The sequence below is a fragment of the Acinonyx jubatus genome, chromosome D4 (assembly GCF_027475565.1).
Source record: "Acinonyx jubatus isolate Ajub_Pintada_27869175 chromosome D4, VMU_Ajub_asm_v1.0, whole genome shotgun sequence".
Classification (NCBI taxonomy): Eukaryota; Metazoa; Chordata; class Mammalia; order Carnivora; family Felidae; genus Acinonyx; species Acinonyx jubatus.
In genome coordinates, this window is record NC_069391.1 from 13,987,842 (window position 1) to 14,009,333 (window position 21,492).

General features: G+C 38.9%; 1 protein-coding gene across 5 annotated transcripts in view; it reads right to left on the bottom strand.

Annotated features, from left to right (window-relative positions):
• Window positions 1–21,469, bottom strand: part of CNTRL (centriolin) — an 83,952-nt gene extending 62,483 nt beyond the window's left edge. For 4 of the 5 annotated variants that reach the window (XM_027034989.2, XM_053204699.1, XM_027034987.2 and 1 more), the window contains exons 1-6: window positions 21,335–21,469; window positions 14,162–14,409; window positions 10,524–10,654; window positions 6,432–6,562; window positions 4,990–5,131; window positions 2,404–2,590 (exon numbers count right to left, since the gene is read on the bottom strand). In XM_027034989.2, the coding sequence (XP_026890790.2) occupies window positions 2,404–2,590; window positions 4,990–5,131; window positions 6,432–6,562; window positions 10,524–10,654; window positions 14,162–14,378 (808 nt within the window). In that variant the 5' untranslated portion in view covers window positions 14,379–14,409; window positions 21,335–21,469. Of the gene's footprint in view, window positions 1–2,403; window positions 2,591–4,989; window positions 5,132–6,431; window positions 6,563–10,523; window positions 10,655–14,161; window positions 14,410–18,723; window positions 18,828–21,334 lie in introns of those variants that run through there. The other variant, XM_053204698.1, reaches the window with a different exon arrangement.
• Between the last annotated feature and the right edge of the window lie 23 nt (window positions 21,470–21,492).

Consider the following 21,492-nt stretch of genomic DNA (forward strand, 5'->3'; position numbering starts at 1 on the left):
ATAAATAAATAAAAATGTGTCCTATTTCGCAAGCATGAGATCAAACCATATGAAACTGCTGTTTTCGTAAGTCAAAATGGACTAACATCAATTTCAAATGATAGAACATAGACTCATTTCCTAATGCTCTTACATAACTATTTCATACCTTTCTCTTTCTTTTCAAGACTCCCATACTCCTTTCATTTTCTTTCTCAGCTGATGACCTCATATTCCACTGAGAAAACTTAGACCCCACCCCCCGGGAACTTTCTCATTTTCCTACCACCAAAGCAATAAAACTACCCACAACTGCACACATCTTTGCTCCCTTCTGATTAAGTGTCTCTCTTATCAAGAGACAATCTTTCCTCTTTTTCTCTGATCCCATCTTGGGCTGTAAGAATTGAGCCATGATTGTCTCTCCACTCCACTCCTGAATATTCTCTTTCTTTCTTTGGTTACTGCATTCAGTTCTGCCCATTTCCTGGTCTGGAAGCTATAGGTGAATAAATATATATATGTATGTGTGTGTATGTATATATAGATGTATATATATATGTATGTATATATATATATACATACATATAAACATACATATATATACGTATATATATATATATATATATACACATATATATATACATACATATATTTTTTAACTGAAAAATTTAAATTTAAATGATTTAAAAAATCATTCATTAGGTACTAGGAGAGAGAAATTATGGGAGAAAATTTCAAATATTCACCCAAATGTCTCCCTTCCATTCACTCTTGGATCTATATAACCTAGCATTTTTCCAACCACTCCTTATATGTTGCCCATCTAAAGCACTTCTCTGTGCTCATCTTATTTTCTCTTTATGTCTCAGCAACATTCAACGTAGCTGACCACTTCCTCTCATGAAATCTTGGGGTTTTGCAACCCACTACTTCCTGGGTTTCTCCTTACCTTGTTGGCCTCTCTTAGTCTTCTTAGGTGGCTCACCTTCTTGCTCCTCTCAACGCCTGTCTGAGTGAGCCAATCAATTCCAGTGGGATTAAATTCTGTTATGCTGACAAACAATTATCTCTAGGACAGATCTCTTTGAACTTCAGACGCACATTTCCAACCTTCTTCTTGGTTGTCTCACAGCCATTCAAAACTCAGCATTCTGAATTCTCCCTTTTTTATGTACAATATCACCAATCGAATCACTTACTTAAGCCAGAAGCCTGGGAAATATCCAGTTCATTAGAAAATGTTGCTAATTCTACCTCCAAAACTGATCTGTCTATTCCACATCCACCACCTAAATACAAGCCACCATTTCTAGCCTAGATTACCATAATAGCCTCTGAACAAGTCCTTTTATCTCCATTTACCTTGTTCTAAATCAATCTCCATCTTGCATTAAAAATCATCTTTAAAAAAAATTTTAGTTCCAGTATTTTTTTTTTAATGTTTATTTATTTTTGAGAATGAGAGAGAGAAAGCAAGCATGAGCAGGGGAGGGGCAGGGAGAGAGGAGGACAGAGGATCTGAAGCAGGATCTGCGCTAACAGCACAGAGCTCGATGCGGGACTCGAACTCACGAACCCTGAGACCATGACCTGAGCCGAAGTCAGATGCTCAACCAACTGAGCCACCCAGGCGCCCATCCAGTATTCTTAACATACAGTGTTATATTAGTTTCAGGTATATAATACAGTGATTCAACAATTCTACACATTACTCAGTGCTCTCATCATGCTAAGTGTACTCTAAAAATAATCATTAACATATAAACTGGATTGTGTCCCACTGCTGCCTAAAAATTCTCAATTGCTTCCCATTGCCCCTGAAACAAAATCCAAACCCCAAGGCCCTGTGTCATCTCATGCCTCCCCCCATCTCTCCCAACTTTTGCTTGAGCGACTCTGCAGTCGTCTTGATCTTCCAGTTCCTTAATTTACCAGGGTCTTTCCAGCCTGAGAGTGCAAGCAAGCTGTCCCTCTCCTTGAATGCCTTTGTTTACATGGCTAATCCTCTCCTGCCTCTGCCTTCTGCTTACAGGTCACTTTCTCAGAGAGCCATACCTTTACATCACTTTACCCAAAAGCGTGTCCTCCTCTGTTATTTTACCTGAGTTTGCTTGCTTTTTGTCTGTCTTTTCCACTACAACACAAGCTGCCTGAAGGCCAGTACCAATATCTTGTTCACCATTGTATCCTCGGTGCCGGACACAGTGCCTGGCTCACAGTACGTGCTCAATGAATATTTGCCAAGTCTTAATAATGTTAATGTACAATTGTTGTATAATGATGTCAATTGATTTATGATGCATTTTCCACGCAAATTGTAATAGCATTACAAAGTTCATACGTCAATATATTTTTCTGGATAACTCCTGCAAATAAATTCCTCCCCCACCCAAATTTAGTTTTTTAAAAATGTCACCTTACCTAAACTGAATCTCTCAAAAGCTTCCTGTCTGTCCTGAGTAGTTACTGGCTGACCTTCCAGACTTTCTAATGAGCGAAGGTGAAAAATGGTAAACTGGATGTAATGAGGAAGGGCCACAACTGGATTTTCAAGTAGGATCAGAGAAGTCAAATCTTGAAGTGGTTTCAACTTGCTTACATCTTGGAGCTGAAATGATATATAACATTAGTATTAGTGTAAGTTAATTTTAAAATAAAAACATACCCAAGGAAGTAAGAAATCAAGAAAATTGCTATCAGCATGGCAAGGAACCCATGGTCCTATGCATAGAACCCATTATTCAAAACTGGTGTGAGGGGAGGAACAGAAAGGGAGTATCTGAGTATCTAGAGTATATCAGAGGAGTATTAGGCATTTTCCATATACCATTTCATTCATGATTCCTCACAATAACCTATGATATAAACACCACCTTAATTTTGGAGATGAAGAAACTGAGGTTCAAAGAAGTTAAATAACTTGCCCAAAGCTCAGAGCTTACAAATGAACAAAACAGGATCTGAATTCCAGTCTGTGTAACTTAAAACCTATTATCTTTTCACTGTACTGATTGAACACATCAAAAATATAAACGGCTATAAAAAAAGATTTTGGCAAATCTTCAGATAATGGTTACAATTGATAGTTAAAATAAATAAGAATATGGAGGGCTACTCACATTTTTGAAGTATGATTTTTATGTTTATCCAAAGAGGGATTTTAAAAGGTTGAGAAACACTATTTAAAAAAAAAATTTTGTTAACGTTTGTTAATTTTTTGAGAGAGAGAGAGCGTGAGCATGAGCAGGGAAGGAGCAGAGAAAGAGGGAGACAGAATCTGAAGCAGGCTCCAGGTTCTGAACTGTCATCACCAAGCCTGATGTAGGGCTGGAACCCACAAGCCGTGAGATTATGACCTGAGCCAAAGTCATATGCTTAACTGACTGAGCCACCCAGGCACTCCGAGAAACACTATTGTTAATAGCTACTACAAATAAATCTCCTCTCACAAGTGAATGTGTATCACTCTTACTGATGTCAATGTCAAATATAAACTGGGATGAGAAAGTCATGCAAAATTAGAAATGATGATAAATACTTATTGAATGATTTTCCTGTTAACATCAGCTGACACCAAATCCTATCTGAAAATCAACTACTTTGAGAAGTATTTTTAGCAAATTTTAGATTCATGGCTCCCACTTTCCATCACTCCATGAGCCACAAGAGCTCCAAAGTGATGCTGTGCAACATAGTACAGGCCTTGGGCTCTTCTGAGGCTGTTGGGCTGTTGCAGTGAAATGGCACAGAGTCATCTTACCACAACTTTATAAAAGGTGAAATAAAAAAGCATAGACAATGTGAATTGCACCGCAATTAAACAAATGTTGATTATCATTATTGGCTTCCATTGGTGAAGGTTTAAGGAATACAACCCTAAGAGTTATTTAGTGTTTTAAAGTTTTTAAAGCATTTTCACATCAATCATTTTATCTGAGCCCCATAACATGCCGGTAAGGAAAGAAGGCGGGGCAGAATTTGGTTTTTTTCCAATTTAAACAATGAGTTTTAGGCAGATAAAGGGATTTTCCAAGGTCACAGAAGGCAGGTCTAGACCCATATTAGAAGGCACAGCTTTTTTTTTTTTTTTTAATGTTTATTTATTTTTGAGAGACAAAGAGAGAAAGTGTGTGAGCAGGGGAGCAGCAGAGCGAGAGAGAAAGAAAGACACAGAATCTGAAGAGGCTCCAGGCTCTGAGCTGTCAGCACAGAGCCCCACGCGGGGCTCGAACTCACAAGTCATGAGATCATGACCTGAGCCGAAGTCGGAAGCTTAACTGACTGAGCCACCCAGGCGCCCCAGAAGGCACAGCTTTTATTGTCTATTCTATGACTGATGTTCTTTAAATTAGGCATGATTGTTCCTCATTTTAATATAAATTTAAGTAAATCAATGTTTTTACTTAACAAATACATATTGAACACCTTGTAAATGTCAGAAGAAAATAATAAATTATACTCCAAAGAAAAATATACAGGATTATCAGATTGTGTGAGCCATGATAACAAAATTGTTCTAATATAAAGAGCTAGTGATTAACCTTCTACAACACCTGACATTATAATCAAGCTTAATTTGTAAGTCTGAAAAAAACAAAGAACTCTGTTCCTGACATTCAGTGACCTGGATTTTGGCCCACGTTGTGTGCTTTGGGTAACAGACTCAACCCGAAAATGGAAAAAAGACTATACTATCTGATAGTATTATAAAAATAATCCCTTTACTGCCTCCTTAAAAAAAGTTTTCTGAGGCTCAAATGAAATGGTAGATGCAGAAATCCTAAGAGGCCAACTCTCAGTTACCATGGAACTTTGCAAAACCAGAAAGGCCTATATGTATTTACCCTGGAGAGTCCCTTGATTATGCCTGAATTTGATAAATGGTCACAGGACCAAGAACCTTGAAAGAAGAAATCTCATTTTTTTAAAAAAAAAACTTAGATTTTAACTTTTTTTTCCACAAGTCTAAAAATTTGAAAAACATCCTTGCTACTCTGAATAACTTACCGATGATATCTTGTTGCCTTTCAGATTGAGGATTCGCAAAGATTTTAACTTCTTCCCTAACCATATTGGGATATGTTCGATTTCATTTCCTGCAAGGTTTAGCTTTTGCAAATTATGCATATTTTCTATGCCTTCAATTTTGCTGGAAAAAATAAAATCAAATTTAGTAAATATAATGATACAGTGCTTCCCTTGTATGTTTAGAATAAATTGCCTTGGTTTTATGTGGGGTTAATTTTCGTAATTAAAATTTGTTAACCCTTTTTATAAATGAGAAACAAACAAAAAGTGGCTGAAAAGAAATTGATCAGAACAGCTAAGCTGCCAACTCTTCATTACTGGGTCAGGAATCCTACGTATCTTACTATCAAACTTTAGGATCCCACAATACAGAAAAGAGTCTGTCCGTGGCATTCTAATCACTGTGAGAAGTACTAGTGGGAAGCTAGAGGAGAGCTGAAAATCTCAAGAGCACACACACGCTATGCCAGCAAGATATGGCTGCCATTTTGAACTTGTGGCCTCCCTAAAACAACACTATATTTATGAACATAAATATTTCAGTCAGAATATTTAAATCAATAAAGCATCATTCACACTGAGGAATTTTCACTGATGAAACATTTTCCCAACTGAATTGTCAAATTAATTTCTTGGTAAGTTTTCTATATGGGCAAATATTTCCAAGCTTTTATATCTTCATTTTCACTTTATTGAAATTGCTTTCATTACGATCAATTATTTTTTATATAAACCTTATGTTAAGGATTTAACTCATTAATCGGGTTTTTTCCCCCATTCCATTTTTGCTGTATTAGAGCCTCTGCCACTGTTAGTTGTTTTATTTTGTTGGCCACTGTATCTACCAAGTCTAAGGCAGGGCGAAGTATATAAAGATTTTCAAGATTTGACAATTGCATCCTTTTGTTTATAACAGGTTTTCTATGTGTATTTTTTTGCCACTGCCAGTTTTATTATGTTTCTTTCTCACAGTAATATATACTATGAAGTGGAAACATGACTGAGAGTGTATTTCTTAGAGCAATAAACAAAAAACTTCAGGATAAACACATAGGATCAAAACACATTGGAGTATCTTTAGGATCAAAATGATAGGGTTAAAACACTGCTTCCTGTCAACTTTCTTAATGTAATAAGGCAGTGGATCAAAGACTCTACCTGTGAAAACTTCCTGTCAAAAACAGAATTCAGATAAAACTTGGTACTCATGTATCTCCTTGGATAACGCTAGAAAGATATTATTCTGCACTTTAGTAATGCCAAAACACAAAAGCAGTTATATGTGAAGCATTAGGCTAGCAATGAAGGAGGATCCAGGTGTCTGCTATTTCAAAGGACTCTTTCAATTCAGTAATGTGAGTGGCATTAATCTTTCTAACAAAGACAACCCTGCAATGCTACCTAAAGAAGTACTTACTTACCAGATTTTGTTATATGATAAGTTGAGTTCACGTAATTTTACCAGCTTGTCCATCTTCTCCATCTTCCCTATTATATTATAGCTGAGATTCAGTACTTCAAGTTTAACACATTTTTCCAAATTTTCGATATACTAATTGGAAACAAATGAATACTTTAGACAACAGATTCTTTGACATAAAGTACACCGTGTATGTATGTGCATCAGGGGCTGTTTTGATCAGTCACCAGAAAATAATAAACCCTTACTGCTCTCCTGGACAATCCCTTAGTACGGGATTCCTTTGACCAGGAATAGCAGCTCTTCCCAAACTTTCCTTGCCCTTCGACAGACAACACTTCCTATGTACTGAGACACTCAAGACTGTCCACCAAGAATTCCACCTCAACTTTTCTATCCCTCTCCCTCTTCTCCTTCTTTCTTCAAAGTTCAGCTAGGTACGTACACCCTTGCATCATCTCGTCTACCCCCCTCCCCCCACCCCATGCTCTTGCATCTTCAATCTCTATCTCTCCTGGATCAAATTTTAAAAGTCACTATTCAGAGGCACCAGGGTGGCTCGGTCAGTTGAGTGTCCAACTCTTGATTTTGGCTCAGGTTGTGATCTCAAGGTTCATGGGCTCGAGCCCCCCATCAGGCTTTGCATGGACAGCTTGGAGCCTGCTTGGGATTCTCTCTGTCCCTCTCTCTCTCTCTCTCTCTCTCTCTCTCTCTCTCTCTCTCTCTGCCCTCCCCCTACCCCCCGGCTCCCTATATCTCTCTCTCAAAATAAATAAACTTTTTTGAAAGTCACTATTCAAAAGACAGCTCTTATGCAGTTACTACATACCAGATACAGCACCAGGCAATGGATACCAATGAACTAGACCATCCCCCCTGCTACAGGAGCCTTTTTTCGACAGGCTCTGTCTCCTCTGTATAAAGCAAATCACCTCGCGCTGAACCTGTTTTCCTATCAAGCTATCATTTTATCTCCTTTATGTGTGACCACGTCCTCACAAGAGTTGGGTACATTTGTTCATTCTGCTTTCCATTTACTCTTACTCTATTGGTAAGGCAGTATATCTTCTGCCTTTACTAGGTAATCAAATAGTTCTAAGACTGCCATTCATTCATCCATTCTACACATATTTCTCAAACATGGATTATGTGCCAGGAACTGTTCTAGGTACTGGAAATACAGTGCTGAATAAGGAAACCAAAGTCCTTGTTTTCATTCGTGGAGAAAGCCAGTAAAGAAATAAACAACATTTTCAGATGTTGAAGCATATTCACAAGAAAAGAAAGATAACGTGACATGACAGCATGCAAGGCATCCAGAGGGCAGATCTGTCTGCTGTGTTCACTGTGATAGCATAAATGCCTGGCACATAATGGGCACTGAATAAATACTCGGTGACTGAAAGAATGAGGAGTCACTGAGAAGGGAGTTAATTGCAACTGGGTGGCACACAGAGGATGTACACTGAGCTGAGACCTAAATAACAAAAAGCCAGCTGTGTGAACAGGCAGAGTAAAAAAGAAAAAATACAAAGGCCCTAAAAGAATGAACTTGGTTGGTTTGAGAAACAGAAGGACTTTTTACACCAGATCCAAATGACTTCTTCTAAGCTTTAGTCCTATTTAATGATTCCGTGACATTTTTTATCATCCGTTCGTGCTTGATGTTCTCCCTCCATTGGCCTCTCTCCATCATACTCTTAGATCTTCTGTTCTCATAGCCCCTTCAGCCTCTCCTCTTTGTGCTTTCTCTGATTCCCCTTCACTATTTCTCCTCTTAATGCTAGGCATTCTTCTCGGAAGCTCTATGTTCCCAGAGATCAGAAACCGAGCTTATTTACCTGTGTATGGTGTTCCTATAGACTAACATAATGCCTGGCATATAATAAGCATACAGTAAATATTTACCACTTTGGTGTCATTTTTGCAACTTGTAAACTCCAGAATGTCTCCTTTTTCCTTTTTTAAAAATTTTTATTTATTTATTTTGAAAGGGGATAGGGACAGAGAGTGGGAGAGAGAATCTGCACTGTCAGTGCAGAGCCCTACATGGGGCTTGATCCCACGACCATGAGATCATGACCTGAGCCAAAATCAAGAGTCGGATTGAGCCAACAGCTGAGCCACCCAGGTGCCCTCTCCTGTTTCCTTTTTAATTACATAAGTAATACATAAATATATTCTAATGAAAATTTCAAACGAAACATAAGAAGCTCTCTTCATCACGTCCCCAGGCCCATGTAAAAGATCCCACTGATCAAAGGTAGCCATTGTTGAAATACATCTGCACCTTTTAATTCATTTACATCCATACATACACATATATAAAAACAGAATTTTTAGATCTTACTATACAAGATGTTTTAGAACTTGCTTTTTTTCCCTATTAAATACACTGGACATTTTCTCATGTTAATACATAGAGTTCTAACTCAATTTTCTAAAAAACTTGGTAGTATTTCATGGTATACTGTATCATAATTCATTTAAAACCAATCCCCTATTGACATTTGGTTATTTCCAACTTTTCTATTTTAAATAATGCTTAATAAACATGCCTATATACTTTTGGATAAATGTATATGTAAATCAAGTACAACAGACATGGAGGAGTAGAATTGCTGGGTTAGTAAGTATAAATTCAGTAAATATAAACTCAATTTCTGGATCAAATAAGTACATTTGACATTTGGATAAATGCTACCAGTCTTTATAAAATGCAGCACCAATCTGTATGTCCCACTAAGACCATATGATAATATGCACTTCCCACACCTTTCTGAACATGAAATAATCCTTTTGATTCTTGTCCATTAGACACACAAGATGGAAAATGGTACCAAACTCTTACTTTATTTCATATTTATTTGATGTTATTTAAGTTGAATACATTTTCATGTCAGCATTAGTCATTTATAATACTTTTGCGAATGCCTTGTTCATACCCTTTGCACATTTTCCATTGTGTTGTCTCTCTTACCAAATTGTAGAAGCTCTTTACATTATATGGGTATTGTTACAGATGTTGAAAACAGTCCCTGCCAGTTTGTTGCTTTTAACTTTTTAAAAGGTACCTTTCATTAAACACTTTTTAATCTTTACACAAGCTAAGTCTGTCAATATTTTTCTAAGTGGCATTAAGGCTGGTGTTTGCTTAAAAGGCTTTCCCGACTCTTCTAAAATATATTCTCTTTTATTCTTTCCTAATACTGTTACGGTATTTTTGTGGGTTGATTTTGCTTTGGTCTCATTAAGATATTCAACCTTCTGGAATTAATTTTTGTGACTATTGTAGTAGGCATCTAAGTTTATATATTTTCCAGTTCAAAAATTTAAGTCATCTTTTACAATGTGTTCATATTGGATAGTTTATGAATAAAGCAGTAAACACTCTAGAGCAGGGATCAACAAGCTTTTTTGGAAAAAGCCACGTAATGAATATTTTTGGCTTTGTGGGCCTTATAAAAAACAGCCACAGACAATATTCATGATAAATGAGTGTGGCTGTGTTCCAATAAAATTTTATTTACAAAAATAGGCAGCAGGCCCGATTTGGCCTTACAAGCTGTAGTTTGCCAATCACTTCTCTAGAGAGAATCCAATAATGTATAGAATAGTAACAGCTTATGAATGAAAATGTCATAGTTCTGACAGAACTTTCACTGGAAACAATACAATATCTGCTACAAATTAGCAAGAGATGTTACTGTAAATCTAATATAATCTTTTAATTTTCAGTTTTTTATTTTATTTTTTTTCTTTTTCTGTTTTTTTTTATTTTTTTATTTTTATTTTATTTTTTATTTAAAAAAAATTTTTTTTTCAACGTTTATTTTTTTTGGGACAGAGAGAGACAGAGTATGAACAGGGGAGGGGCAGAGAGAGAGGGAGACACAGAATCGGAAACAGGCTCCAGGCTCCGAGCCATCAGCCCAAGCCTGACGCGGGGCTCGAACTTACGGACCGCGAGATCCTGACCTGAGCTGAAGTCGGACGCTTAACTGACTGCGCCACCCAGGCGCCCCTAATTTTCAGTTTTAAAACACAGGAAAATTAAAAACAATGCCCATATTTAGAAATGCTGATAACTTACCCTAAATTTCTTGCCACCATCTTTAGCAAGTGAAAGGTTCAGAGATTTTACCAAGGCCAAATTGTCCTGTTTAGTAAGTTTTTTAACAAGGGCCTCTGTAATATATCGGACTCCTGCATGTGAATCAGCTTCTGCAATTAGAGAAACAGATCATCATCAGTAGATGACATACATTTTCTGAAAAACATATTAGTTTGATGTTATATAACAAAAAAAAATTGTTTTAAGCCATGCAAATATAAAAACAGCTGGTTAGTGCTAATTGCAATGTTTAAATGTTACTCTATATAGCATTATATAATAATTATATAGCATGTATAATAATGTCACTAAATATTAACCATGTACCACGCTGTGCTAAGTGCTTTACACTTACAAAATTTGATTTGTAGGACAAATTTTCGAAATAGAAATTACTATATCTATTTTCAAAAAATTATAACAGTTTGCTCAAGATCTTGTAACTAGTGATGTGCAAATCCAGGCTTGAACCCAGGCATATGAATCTAAAACATACACTTGAAAAAAAATTTAACGTTTATTCATTTTTTTGAGAGACAAGAGAGAGTGGGGGAGGGGAAGAGAGAGAGAGAGAGAGAGAGAGAGAGACAGAGACAGAATCCAAAGCAGGCTCCAGGCTCTGAGCTGTCAGCACAGAGCCCAACGAGGGGCTTAAACTCAGGAACCGTGAGATCATGACCTGAGTCGAAGTCAACTGCTCAACCAACTGAGCCACCCAGGCACCCCTAAAACTTACACTTTTAATAATTATGCAGCACTGAAGTTTTCAGCAATATTTTGATGTTAGCTTTTTTTTTAAAATAAACTGGCACTAACCTGGGTTTGTTTTTTAAACTCCAACCTGAAGTTCAAAAACACTGGAATTCTTCACATATATATATATATATATTTATGTATACATATATGTGTACATATAATTATTGTCTACATAATTTGTGAGTATATATATATATACACATACATATACATAATTTATTGTCAAATTGGTTTCCATACAACACCCAGTGCTCCTCCCAACAGGTGCCCTCCTCAATGCCCATCATCCACTTTCCCCTCTCCCTCACCTGCCATCAACCCTCAGTTTGTTCTCAGTATTTAAGAGTCTCTTATGGTTTGCCTCCTTCCCTCTCTATAACTTTTTTCCCCCTTCCCCTCCCCCATGGTCTTCTGTTAAGTTTCTCAGGATCCACATAGGAGTGAAAACATACAGTATCTTTCTCTGCCTGACTTATTTCACTTAGCATAACACTCTCCAGTTCCATCCACGTTGCTACAAAAGGCCATATTTCATTCTTTCTCATTGCCAAGTAGTATTCCATTGTATATAAACCACAATTTCTTTATCCATTCATCAGTTGATGGACATTTAGGCTCTTTCCATAATTTGGCCACTGTTGAAAGCACTGCTATAAACATTGGGGTACACGTGCTCCTATGTATCAACACTCCTGTATCCCTTGGGTAAATTCCTAGCAGTGCTATTGCTGGGTCATAAGGTAGATCTATTTTCAATTTTTTGAGGAACCTCCACACTGTTTTCCAGAGCAGCTGTACCAGTATGCATTCCCACCAACAGTGCAAGAGGGTTCCCGTTTCTCCACATCCTCTCCAGCATCTATAGTCTCCTGATTTGTTCATTTTAGCCACTCTGACCTGCGTGGTGGTATCTCAGTGTGGCTTTGATCTATATTTCCCTGATGAGGAGTAACATTGAGCATCTTTTCATGTGTCTGTTGGCCATTGGGATGTCTTCTTTAGAAAAGTGTCTGTCCATGTCTTTTGCCCATTTCTTCACTGGATTATTTATTTTTCGGGTGTGAAGTTTGGTGAGTTCTTTATAGATTTTGGATACTAGCCCTTTATCTCATATGTCATTTGCAAATAACTTTTCCCATTCCGCCAGTTGCCTTTTAGTTTTGTTGATTGTTTCCTTTAGCAGTGCAGAAGCTTTTTATCTTGATGAGGTCCCAATAGGTCATTTTTGCTTTTAATTCCCTTGCCTTTGGAGATGTGTCGAGTAAGAAATTGCTGTGGCTGAGGTCAGATAGGTTTTTTTCCTGCTTTCTCCTCTAGGGTTTTGATGGTTTCCTGTCTTACATTCAGGTCCTTCATCCATTTTGAGTTTATTTTTGTGAATGGTGTGAGAAAGTGGTCTAGTTTCAACCTTCTGCATGTTGCTGTCCAGTTCTCCCAGCACCATTTGTTAAAGAGACTGTCTTTTTTCCATTGGATATTCTTCCCTGGTTTGTCAAAGATTAGTTGGCCATACATTTGTGGGTCCAATTCTGGAGTCTCTATTCTATTCCCTTGGTCTGTGAGAAACACTGGAATTCTTAAAAATCTTTTCTTAAATGGTGAGAAACTCAAATTTGTTGGTCTTATAAATAGAGAATAACACCACATATTTTATAAAGCACTAACGTGATGGATTGCATACCCTGTCCTAAGCCTGCATATTGCTATCAAAGTTTATTAAAGCCATCTTACATTTTACAAAAGCAGCTGTAAAAAGAAAATTCTTTATGAGTCAGAAAAAATTAATGCTGGGTTCCCGATTCAGGCTGTGTGACAAAGATTTCCTACGACTGTTTATAATACGTTAATATTACGTTTATTCTGGTTCCAAATAAAATGAGTTTCCTTTACTTTGGAAAGAAACTAATATTCTAAAATATTAATCAAATTAGAGTCAGCAAGGTACCAACTGGCAGCAAGGGTATAGTCTAAACTCAATTGCTGATCTGATAAGGTTTATTAATAAAAACCGATCAAATAGATAGCTATGACTTCATGACTTAACAAAGAAATCACATAGTTTTCATTCACATTTAGTCACATTAAATCGTTTCTTTGAAAAAAAAATCTGAAAACAGATTCCCACACTAACAGACTGTCTTTAAGAAAGAAATAAAAACAAAACCTTGGTGGAATATTTACATGTCCCTTACAGGAAAATCAGTCCGTTCACAGACAGGCACTCTGTCAATAAGCAGACTGGAATAGTGCAAGGGTGGATAACATTTCTGCACTGAATTAAGGCACTCCACTCTGAAGTGAACACATACGCTTTTCCTCTAACCAAAGACGATGGTAAATTTGGCAGATGAGCACTAAGGCACTCTCCCACCACAGGAAATAAAGCTTCCTCTTTCTGGAAGCTCCCTTCTCCTTTGCCCTCAGCTTTCAGACAGCTTCAACCTCACCCAGGTTGAAGACTTCATCCTCCACTGTCCTTAGACACTTTCTGTCGGCATAAACAATAGGTCGTGTTAGTACCAAGATACGTATTTCACTTGGACCAAAAAGGTACGTTCAGTATTTTCCATCTCTACTCAAGAGTATGTGTTCAAATTCTTAAATTTTTTTTTTTTTTTTTAGTGTTTATTATTTCTTTTTGAGACAGAGACAGAGCGTGAGCAGGGGAGGGGCAGAGAGAGACACACACACACACACAGAACCCAAAACAGGCTCCAGACTCCGAGCTGTCAGCACAGAGCCCGACACGGGGCTCAAACCCACAAACTGCGAGATCATGACCTGAGCCAAAGTTGGACGCTTAACCGATTGAGCCACCCAGGTGCCCCTGTGTTCAAATTCCTAAGATTAAAAAGCATTACCTTTATGGTCTTGGTAGTCCAGAAGCATAGTGTTTTCATCTGTGATCTCACCTTGGTCATGCCACTGTCCTCCAAAATGAAAAGGCAGAGTCTCAGATCCACTTAAAGGTGAAAGTGACCTAGATCTCATATTGGACGTGAGGGATGGTGAACTAGGAGAACGAGGTGATGGGGGCATCTTTGCTTTGGAAAATTTTTGCTGAGAACCTTTCTTCATGGCAAGAATAAAGCCAGGTGTCCATCAAAACCTGGAAGAGTTTTCAGCATATTTAATAAGGTTAATTTTTTAGAGTTCTCAAAACTATTAATTTCTAGCATTTTTTAAGTAAGTTCTATGCCCTAAGTGGGGCTCAAACTCATGACCCCAAGTTCAAGACTCGTAGGCTCTAATGACTGAGCCAGCCAGGCACGCCCCTCTTTCTAGTGTTTTTAAGGTGACAACATTAGAAACTCAGAGGCTATAGATGCCAGGATCCATACTATTCCAGGCAGATGGAAGCGGACACTGCTTCAGATACTGCTGATCACCTGGCCAAAGGAAAAGCAGACTTTCAGAGGGTCTTGTATTGACAACATGCTCCACCCAGAAGTTTTACCTGTCATTTCTGTTCTCTATTGGGCCAAACTAGTCACAACACCCCTCATACCCACAAAGGTCCTAGAATGCAAGAAGGTAGAAATATCTGGCAACCAGCAGTATTTCATACTGATGAGTATTCTCTCCTCCTGATAACGTTTCTTCTTTCGCTTCTGGGACACCACATTCTCCTGGTATCCTCCTGCATCTGTGGCCACTCCTTGGCTTCCTTTGCTGGTTCACACTCTAGTCAATCTTCAAATGTCAGAGCTCCTCAAGTCTCTTTTACTCTCTCTAATCTCACTTTAGACAATCTAATGCACACCCATGGCTCCCAGTGTCACCTCTATACTGATGTTTTTATATTTATTCCAACCTCTCTCTTGAGGTCCAGACTCCTATTCCCAACAGTCTCCTTGATATCTCATTGCCTTAGTAACTCAACGTGTCCAAATTGAATTTATCATTTCCCCCATTCCTCCATTTTCCTCCCATATAGAACAATGCACAAAACATAAGTGTACAGCTCCATGAATTTTTATACACTGAATACAACCAGTATCCAGATCAAGAAACAGAGTATTACCAGAACCCCAGAAGCCTCCTCATGCCCCCTTCTAATCATTAACCCCCACACCTGGGGAATCACTATCCTGATTTCCAATGCCAGAGATTTTTTAAACTATTTTTAAAAAAGATTTTGATTTTTGAGTAATCCCTAGACCCAACCTGGGGCTTGAACTCACAACCCAAAGATCAAGAGTTGCACACTCTACCAACTGAGCCAGCCAGGTGCCCCAGAAACTATTTTTGAGCTGTATGTAAATGAAATCATAGAATATCTTTTATATCTGCCTTCTTTGTTAAACATTATGCTTCAGATATTCATTCACATTTGTCTCATTCTATTTGAAAAACATCTGATCACTTCAAACTCGCATAGCTTCTATTGCTTGTCCAAAATCAATTTTGTTGAAGTTCAGATCTTCCAGAAGGAACGGAAGCATTTATTGATGAAAGGGGCCTTAGTCAAATCCCTTTACTTTTCATAAAAGGAAATTAAGGCCCAGAACAGTAAATGACCTGGTCAAACACAATGCTGGCTGTAGTAACCATGAGAATCAGTTCTCCTCTCAAACTAATTTGTAACACAAATAACGTAATTAACCTAGTAGAATGTAAGTTCCACGAAAGTAGGGATACTGTTCACTGATTTATTCCAGGCCTAGGACAGAGCTTAGCAGAAAGAAGATAAGTAATATTTACCTAATGAATTCTTCATGAAGAACTTGGAACTGACAAAATGATATTTAGTACCTCAGCAAAGGATATCTTCTTGAGCAATATTAGTCCTCAGCCCCAACACTCCTACTATGCAAGCTTAGGTTCATGCAAAACAGATTGTCATGACACACAATTGCTCTTAGAAGTATAATCATTCTAAAAACATGGCAAAAATTATAAGTTTGACAAACTTTTAGGCAAAAAAAATCTTATAAAATGGACAGGCCCTGAGCAAGGGTGCATTAACAATGATCCTATTTTTATTCAACATCCATAATCTCTCCTACTCTCCCCTCTTAAAATATTAAGACAAAACACAAATTAATTTTTAGAAAAGTAGTTTTCAATTCAAAGATTTGGGGCAGCTCAAACGTTAATGCTATATAAATTGGTATTAGAAAGAGGTATTATAATGGTTTGATGTGTGAAAACCTTCACAAGTATATGGGTATTATTATACAGGCTGGGATTATGAAGAAATTTATTTGTTAAATGGTTGGAACATACACAATATAGGTAAAAGAGAGCTGCCATTAATATAGTCAATCAATTAACCAACAATTGGCAGATGTAACACCTTTCAATGACTATATAGTCATTCTAGGAATGCTGATCTTACGCAAAAACATTTCTAGAATTCTTTTTTGGGTCCTGCTTTCAGAATTAATTTATACATCTCACAAGAAAATCAGACCCATTACTTCAGCTACAATTTTTTCCTTTCCCAGTTTGATCATTAACTTTACTAAGTGTCAAATACTGTGATAAGCTCTTACATGTATCATCACACTAGAAGGAATAAATACAATTCCACGAAATAGCTGTTATTATCCCCCCCCCCCATAAAGATTAAAAGGTTAAGTAATTTGTTCAAAGTCCCAGAAATAATTGGTTAAGCCAAGGCTTGAATCCTGATCTGATTCCAAAGCCCGTGTCTTCATTACTGCGTCATATTGGTGAGTTTTCTGGAGTCCAGATGTTTGATTTGCTCTCTAGAGCCTAGCATGGTGCCTCACACGAAATAGACCAGAAAAAATGCCACTAAAGGACCTTGATCAATGAATAACATGTAATGTAAGAACAATTCCTGGAGGAAAAACAGAAAATTTAATACAACAGCATCACTGAACTTATTTATGATCTAGTTTCTTAAGGTGACTAGTTTGAAGAGAGAAAAAAAAAACCTGTTACATTTGTTTTTAAAAAGGGATTATTTTGGGGTGCCTGGGTGGCTCAGTCTGTTGAGCGTCCGACTTCAGCTCAGATCATGATCTCACGGTTCGATCTCCTGAGTTCGAGTCCCGCATAGGGCTCTGTGCTAACAGTGCAGAGCCTGGAGCCTGTTTCAGATTCTGTGTCTCCCTCTCTCTCTGCCCCCTCCCTCTCTCTTTCAAAAATAAATAAACATGAAAAAAAATTTTTAAGTGATTATTTCACAATTATATATTACAATATGGCAACTTCCTTATATCAATAGTCTGGCTCACTTTAAACTACAAACTTCTATGTGTCTTTACTTTCTCTTTCATTTTTTTTAATGTTTATTTATTTTTGAGACAGAGAGAGAGCACGAGCAGGGGAGGGGCAGAGAGAGAGCGAGGCGGAGGACCCGAAGCAGGCTCTCAGCTGACAGCAGAGAGCCCGATGTGAGGCTTGAACTCTCGCACCATGAATGAGATCATGACCTGAGCTACAGTCAGACGCTTAACCCACTGGGCCACCTGGGCACCCCTCTCTTTCATTTTTTCATGTTAAACTATCCATATCGTTCAGAAAAGCCTCCTCCAAGTCACATAACAGCTCGTTATGCCAGTGACAAGGCTTTTGGTCCTAATTTCACAAGTGTGGCAAAAAACTTGTGTTACTATCACACTACTCTGCCATGGAAACCAGTCTCTTAGGAATACTATTGGTTCTGTAATAAGCTGAAATGGCTTCTCTTCTTAAATAAGATTAGTATGTTCAAACTTGAGGACAGCTAAGAGGCATGTGCTTTAAAAATAAAATGATAAAAACTAATTAACTAATTAGTTAAAAACTGTATTTATTCCTGAATTAAAATGTAATTTTCATAAGGGCAAGAGATTAAAAAAATAAAAGAGGGGAGGAACAGGGCAGGCCCAGTTGTCACTTCTATGTATCTTTCTCTATCCTGTAACATGATAGAAAATTACATAATTAGAATAATAATAGTGTGTGCCACATGCTACAGAGATATGCTTTATAGATTTTTTAGTTTCGTGGCTAAAAAAAAGCACATCTTAGGGGCGCCTGGGTAAGGTTCAGTCAGTTGTGTGTCCGACTTCAGCTCAGGTCATGATCCTGCAGTTAGTGGGTTCAAGCCCCACATCAGGCTTGCTGCTGTCAGTCTATCAGAACAAAGCCTGCTTTGGATCTTCTGTCCCCCTCTCTCTGCCCCTCCCCAACTTGTGCTCTCTCAAAAATAAATAAATAGTTTTAAAAAAAGCACATCTTATATTTCCATGCAATGCAATTATTTTGTATCCCACATCTTAGTCTTCTCTCTAAATTCTTAAAATATTGAACTGAACCATCCTGAATTCTCCTCATAACATCCTAAGGACTAAGACCTTCTGGACCTCACTAGAATATCATGAAGTCCTCTGCTACCTCTCGCGATCAGAAAAACTCTGATCAGAAAAACCTTTACTCATTTATAGTTTAAAAAAAAATATCTTACAATGGATTTGGGAAATCTAGGTCAACTCCTTTCTTTTATGAATTGTAAGACCAAGTGATGGCTCCAAAGTCACAATGCATTCTCAGGTCCCCTCTCTGGGTCGCCATAGCTCCTGTAAGACTTGGACATTCGAACAACAGATATGTATTACAATCTCATAAAACAGCTAACTCAGTAATAGTGAACTAGGCTGTGCTTGAGAGCAGCTGGCATTATTTCAGAGATTAGCACCTGGACATAGTAAATTGTCAATTACAATTTTAAGGGAGGGATGGGGATGCTGTTTGACCCTAGATGTAGTTTGCAATCCCATAAAGACCAAGCCAGAGAAATAAGACACTTAGAGGCAGGGCTAGAATGTGTGAAGGGGCAGGATAAAGAGAAGGGAAAACAAGTCCAGAGCTGGAGACATATTTCGAAGGCCCAGAAGGAGGTCTGCAGCAGCAAGAGAAAGTTATTGGAATGATGGGATTATCAGAATCAAATGACCAGGTCAGAAAACACCATCCATCTTGTCACCCCCTTGCCCTGATACACAGCTTAGTAAAGACCATACCTCCCCCTCTATTCAGCCTTTCCTCGCACTTCTAACTTTCCATCTTGTTTGATCTTCTCCAAATGAGACAGACTTCCATTCTCCCCCAAACCCTCCCTCTTTCTTCCCAGCCCACCTCAGTATGCAAACATTGATCCCCATTTCTTGACCTCCACATCCCTCTCCATCCTGTAGCCCTTGAATCACATCTCCGCACTTTCCCTACAATTCTACTTCATCCCATGCACATTGAGCCATTTAAATACTCTAACTTTCTCTGGCCCTTTCAAATATGCTGATTCCCACTCCTCTCCAAAGGCAATCCTCCACTCCTGTGCTTGTCAGCCTCTGCCTCCCATACTTCATCCCATTCTCATTGCCGAGTTCCCCCACAAACACTGTCCCAATTCCCAAACGCTGTATTCGCCTCCTTTCCTCTGCAGTTCTTTCCAGCATCCTATCTCAACGCCTCTATATCCATCTTGGCTCCCCAAATTACTCATCTCAGCAAATACCCTGACAACCTAATCTCTATTATTATACCCTGACTTCAAATTATTCTCCCCCAACAAAATAGCCAAACCTCTACCCATTCCTCTCCATCCCAGTGTGATTGTTTGGATACTCGCCGTTCCCTTCCAACACCCTGACCTCCATGTCCTTTTTCACCCTATTAACATCCCGGGTTCTCCTCTCCTATCTCTCTCCATTCTACTCAGGTATCCTAAAACACAAGCTGCCCATCTCTTCCCATTAATTAATTTATTCAGTAACTCAGTTTTATTGAGTGACTTTTATGCACTAAGAACTGTGAGGCTCAAAAAATAATGCTGAGAAGGCAGGGTTTCTACACTCAAGATGCACAAAAGGATTACATCTCCCTATTATATACAGTCCCTGCACCAAGTAGTCTCCTTTAGAACATCTCACAATTGCAATTAAATGATCATTTGCGCCGCAACTTGATTATTGCTTGTTTCCAAGCTACAAGACAGCAGAGATTCTATTGTTGCATGCACAATAAATATTTGTTGAATGAAAAGAGCACAGTGCTAAGCACTCTTAAAGACATTAGCAAATTTAAATTCTCACAGATGATGTATAAGGTGAGAATTATTCATCTCATTTACAAGTGGCAGTATGTCATTGAGAATTAAGAGCTTGAATTCTGGAACTAAACAGCGGGAGGTCAAATCCTGCTTCTCTATTTACTGTGTGACATTAGGCAAATTACTTAACCGCTCTGGTCCGCGGTTTCTTCAACTTTAAAATGAAGATGGTCACTTCATACAGGTTATTTTAAATTCTCAATTAGTTAATACACGCGAAGGGCTTAGGGCAGAATTTGACACATACTGTACACTCTAAGGTAATTAGCAGTTATTTTTACAAATGAGAAAACATGCTCAGGAAGATTAAGGTACATGCCCAAAGTCACAGAGCGGATTAAGTAACACAAGTTGGTAGAACCAAGACTTGAACCCAAGTTTTGACATCAGGATTCACCCATCCTTTAACCATTATACAACAAAGTATTTGCTTTTCCTTTCAACATTTCTTCCCAATACCCTAACTTTCATCATTCTCCACGTACTGTATTCTGTCGGATACCAGGACACTCGTAAGGACACCCAAACCATCCTTTATCCCTGCCATTCCCCGCAGACACTTGGCACACCCCTGCCTCTCCCTTCTCCCCCCTCCTCCTCCTCCTTCTCCTCCTCCTCCTCCTCCTCCTCCTCCGGGTGTCAGGACCCCCATCCTTCTCGGAGCCGCACCCAACGTCCACACCTCCCCGCAGTCTGGTTCTCCATTCCCAACTGCCCCCCACACCCATGCCCACCAGTGACCTTCTCACTTCTCATCCAAACCTCCCTCCTTCATCCTCCTCCCCACGCCCGTTCCGGCCCTCCCCTCCTTCTCATCCAATCCCAATTTCCAGGCACACGCCCCCGCCCCCGGGTCCATCCCGAGCCGTCCCACCCCACGCTCGCTCCAGGCCTTCCCGCCTTCGTCGCCAGCCCCCACCGCTCCGCCCGATGCCGGAGAACGGCCTCGACCCGGCCTGGCACTCACCGCCGAGGAGCCGATCCGAGCGGGCCCGCGGGACGAGGCGGGGCGGGAGACGCGCAGGTTGTTCCCTTCAGGCGTCCAGCGATGCGGCGGCCATTTTGTTGTGTTGTGCCGGTTGCCCAGGGGCCGCGCGCGCGGTGTGGGCGGGGCCTGCCGCGGCC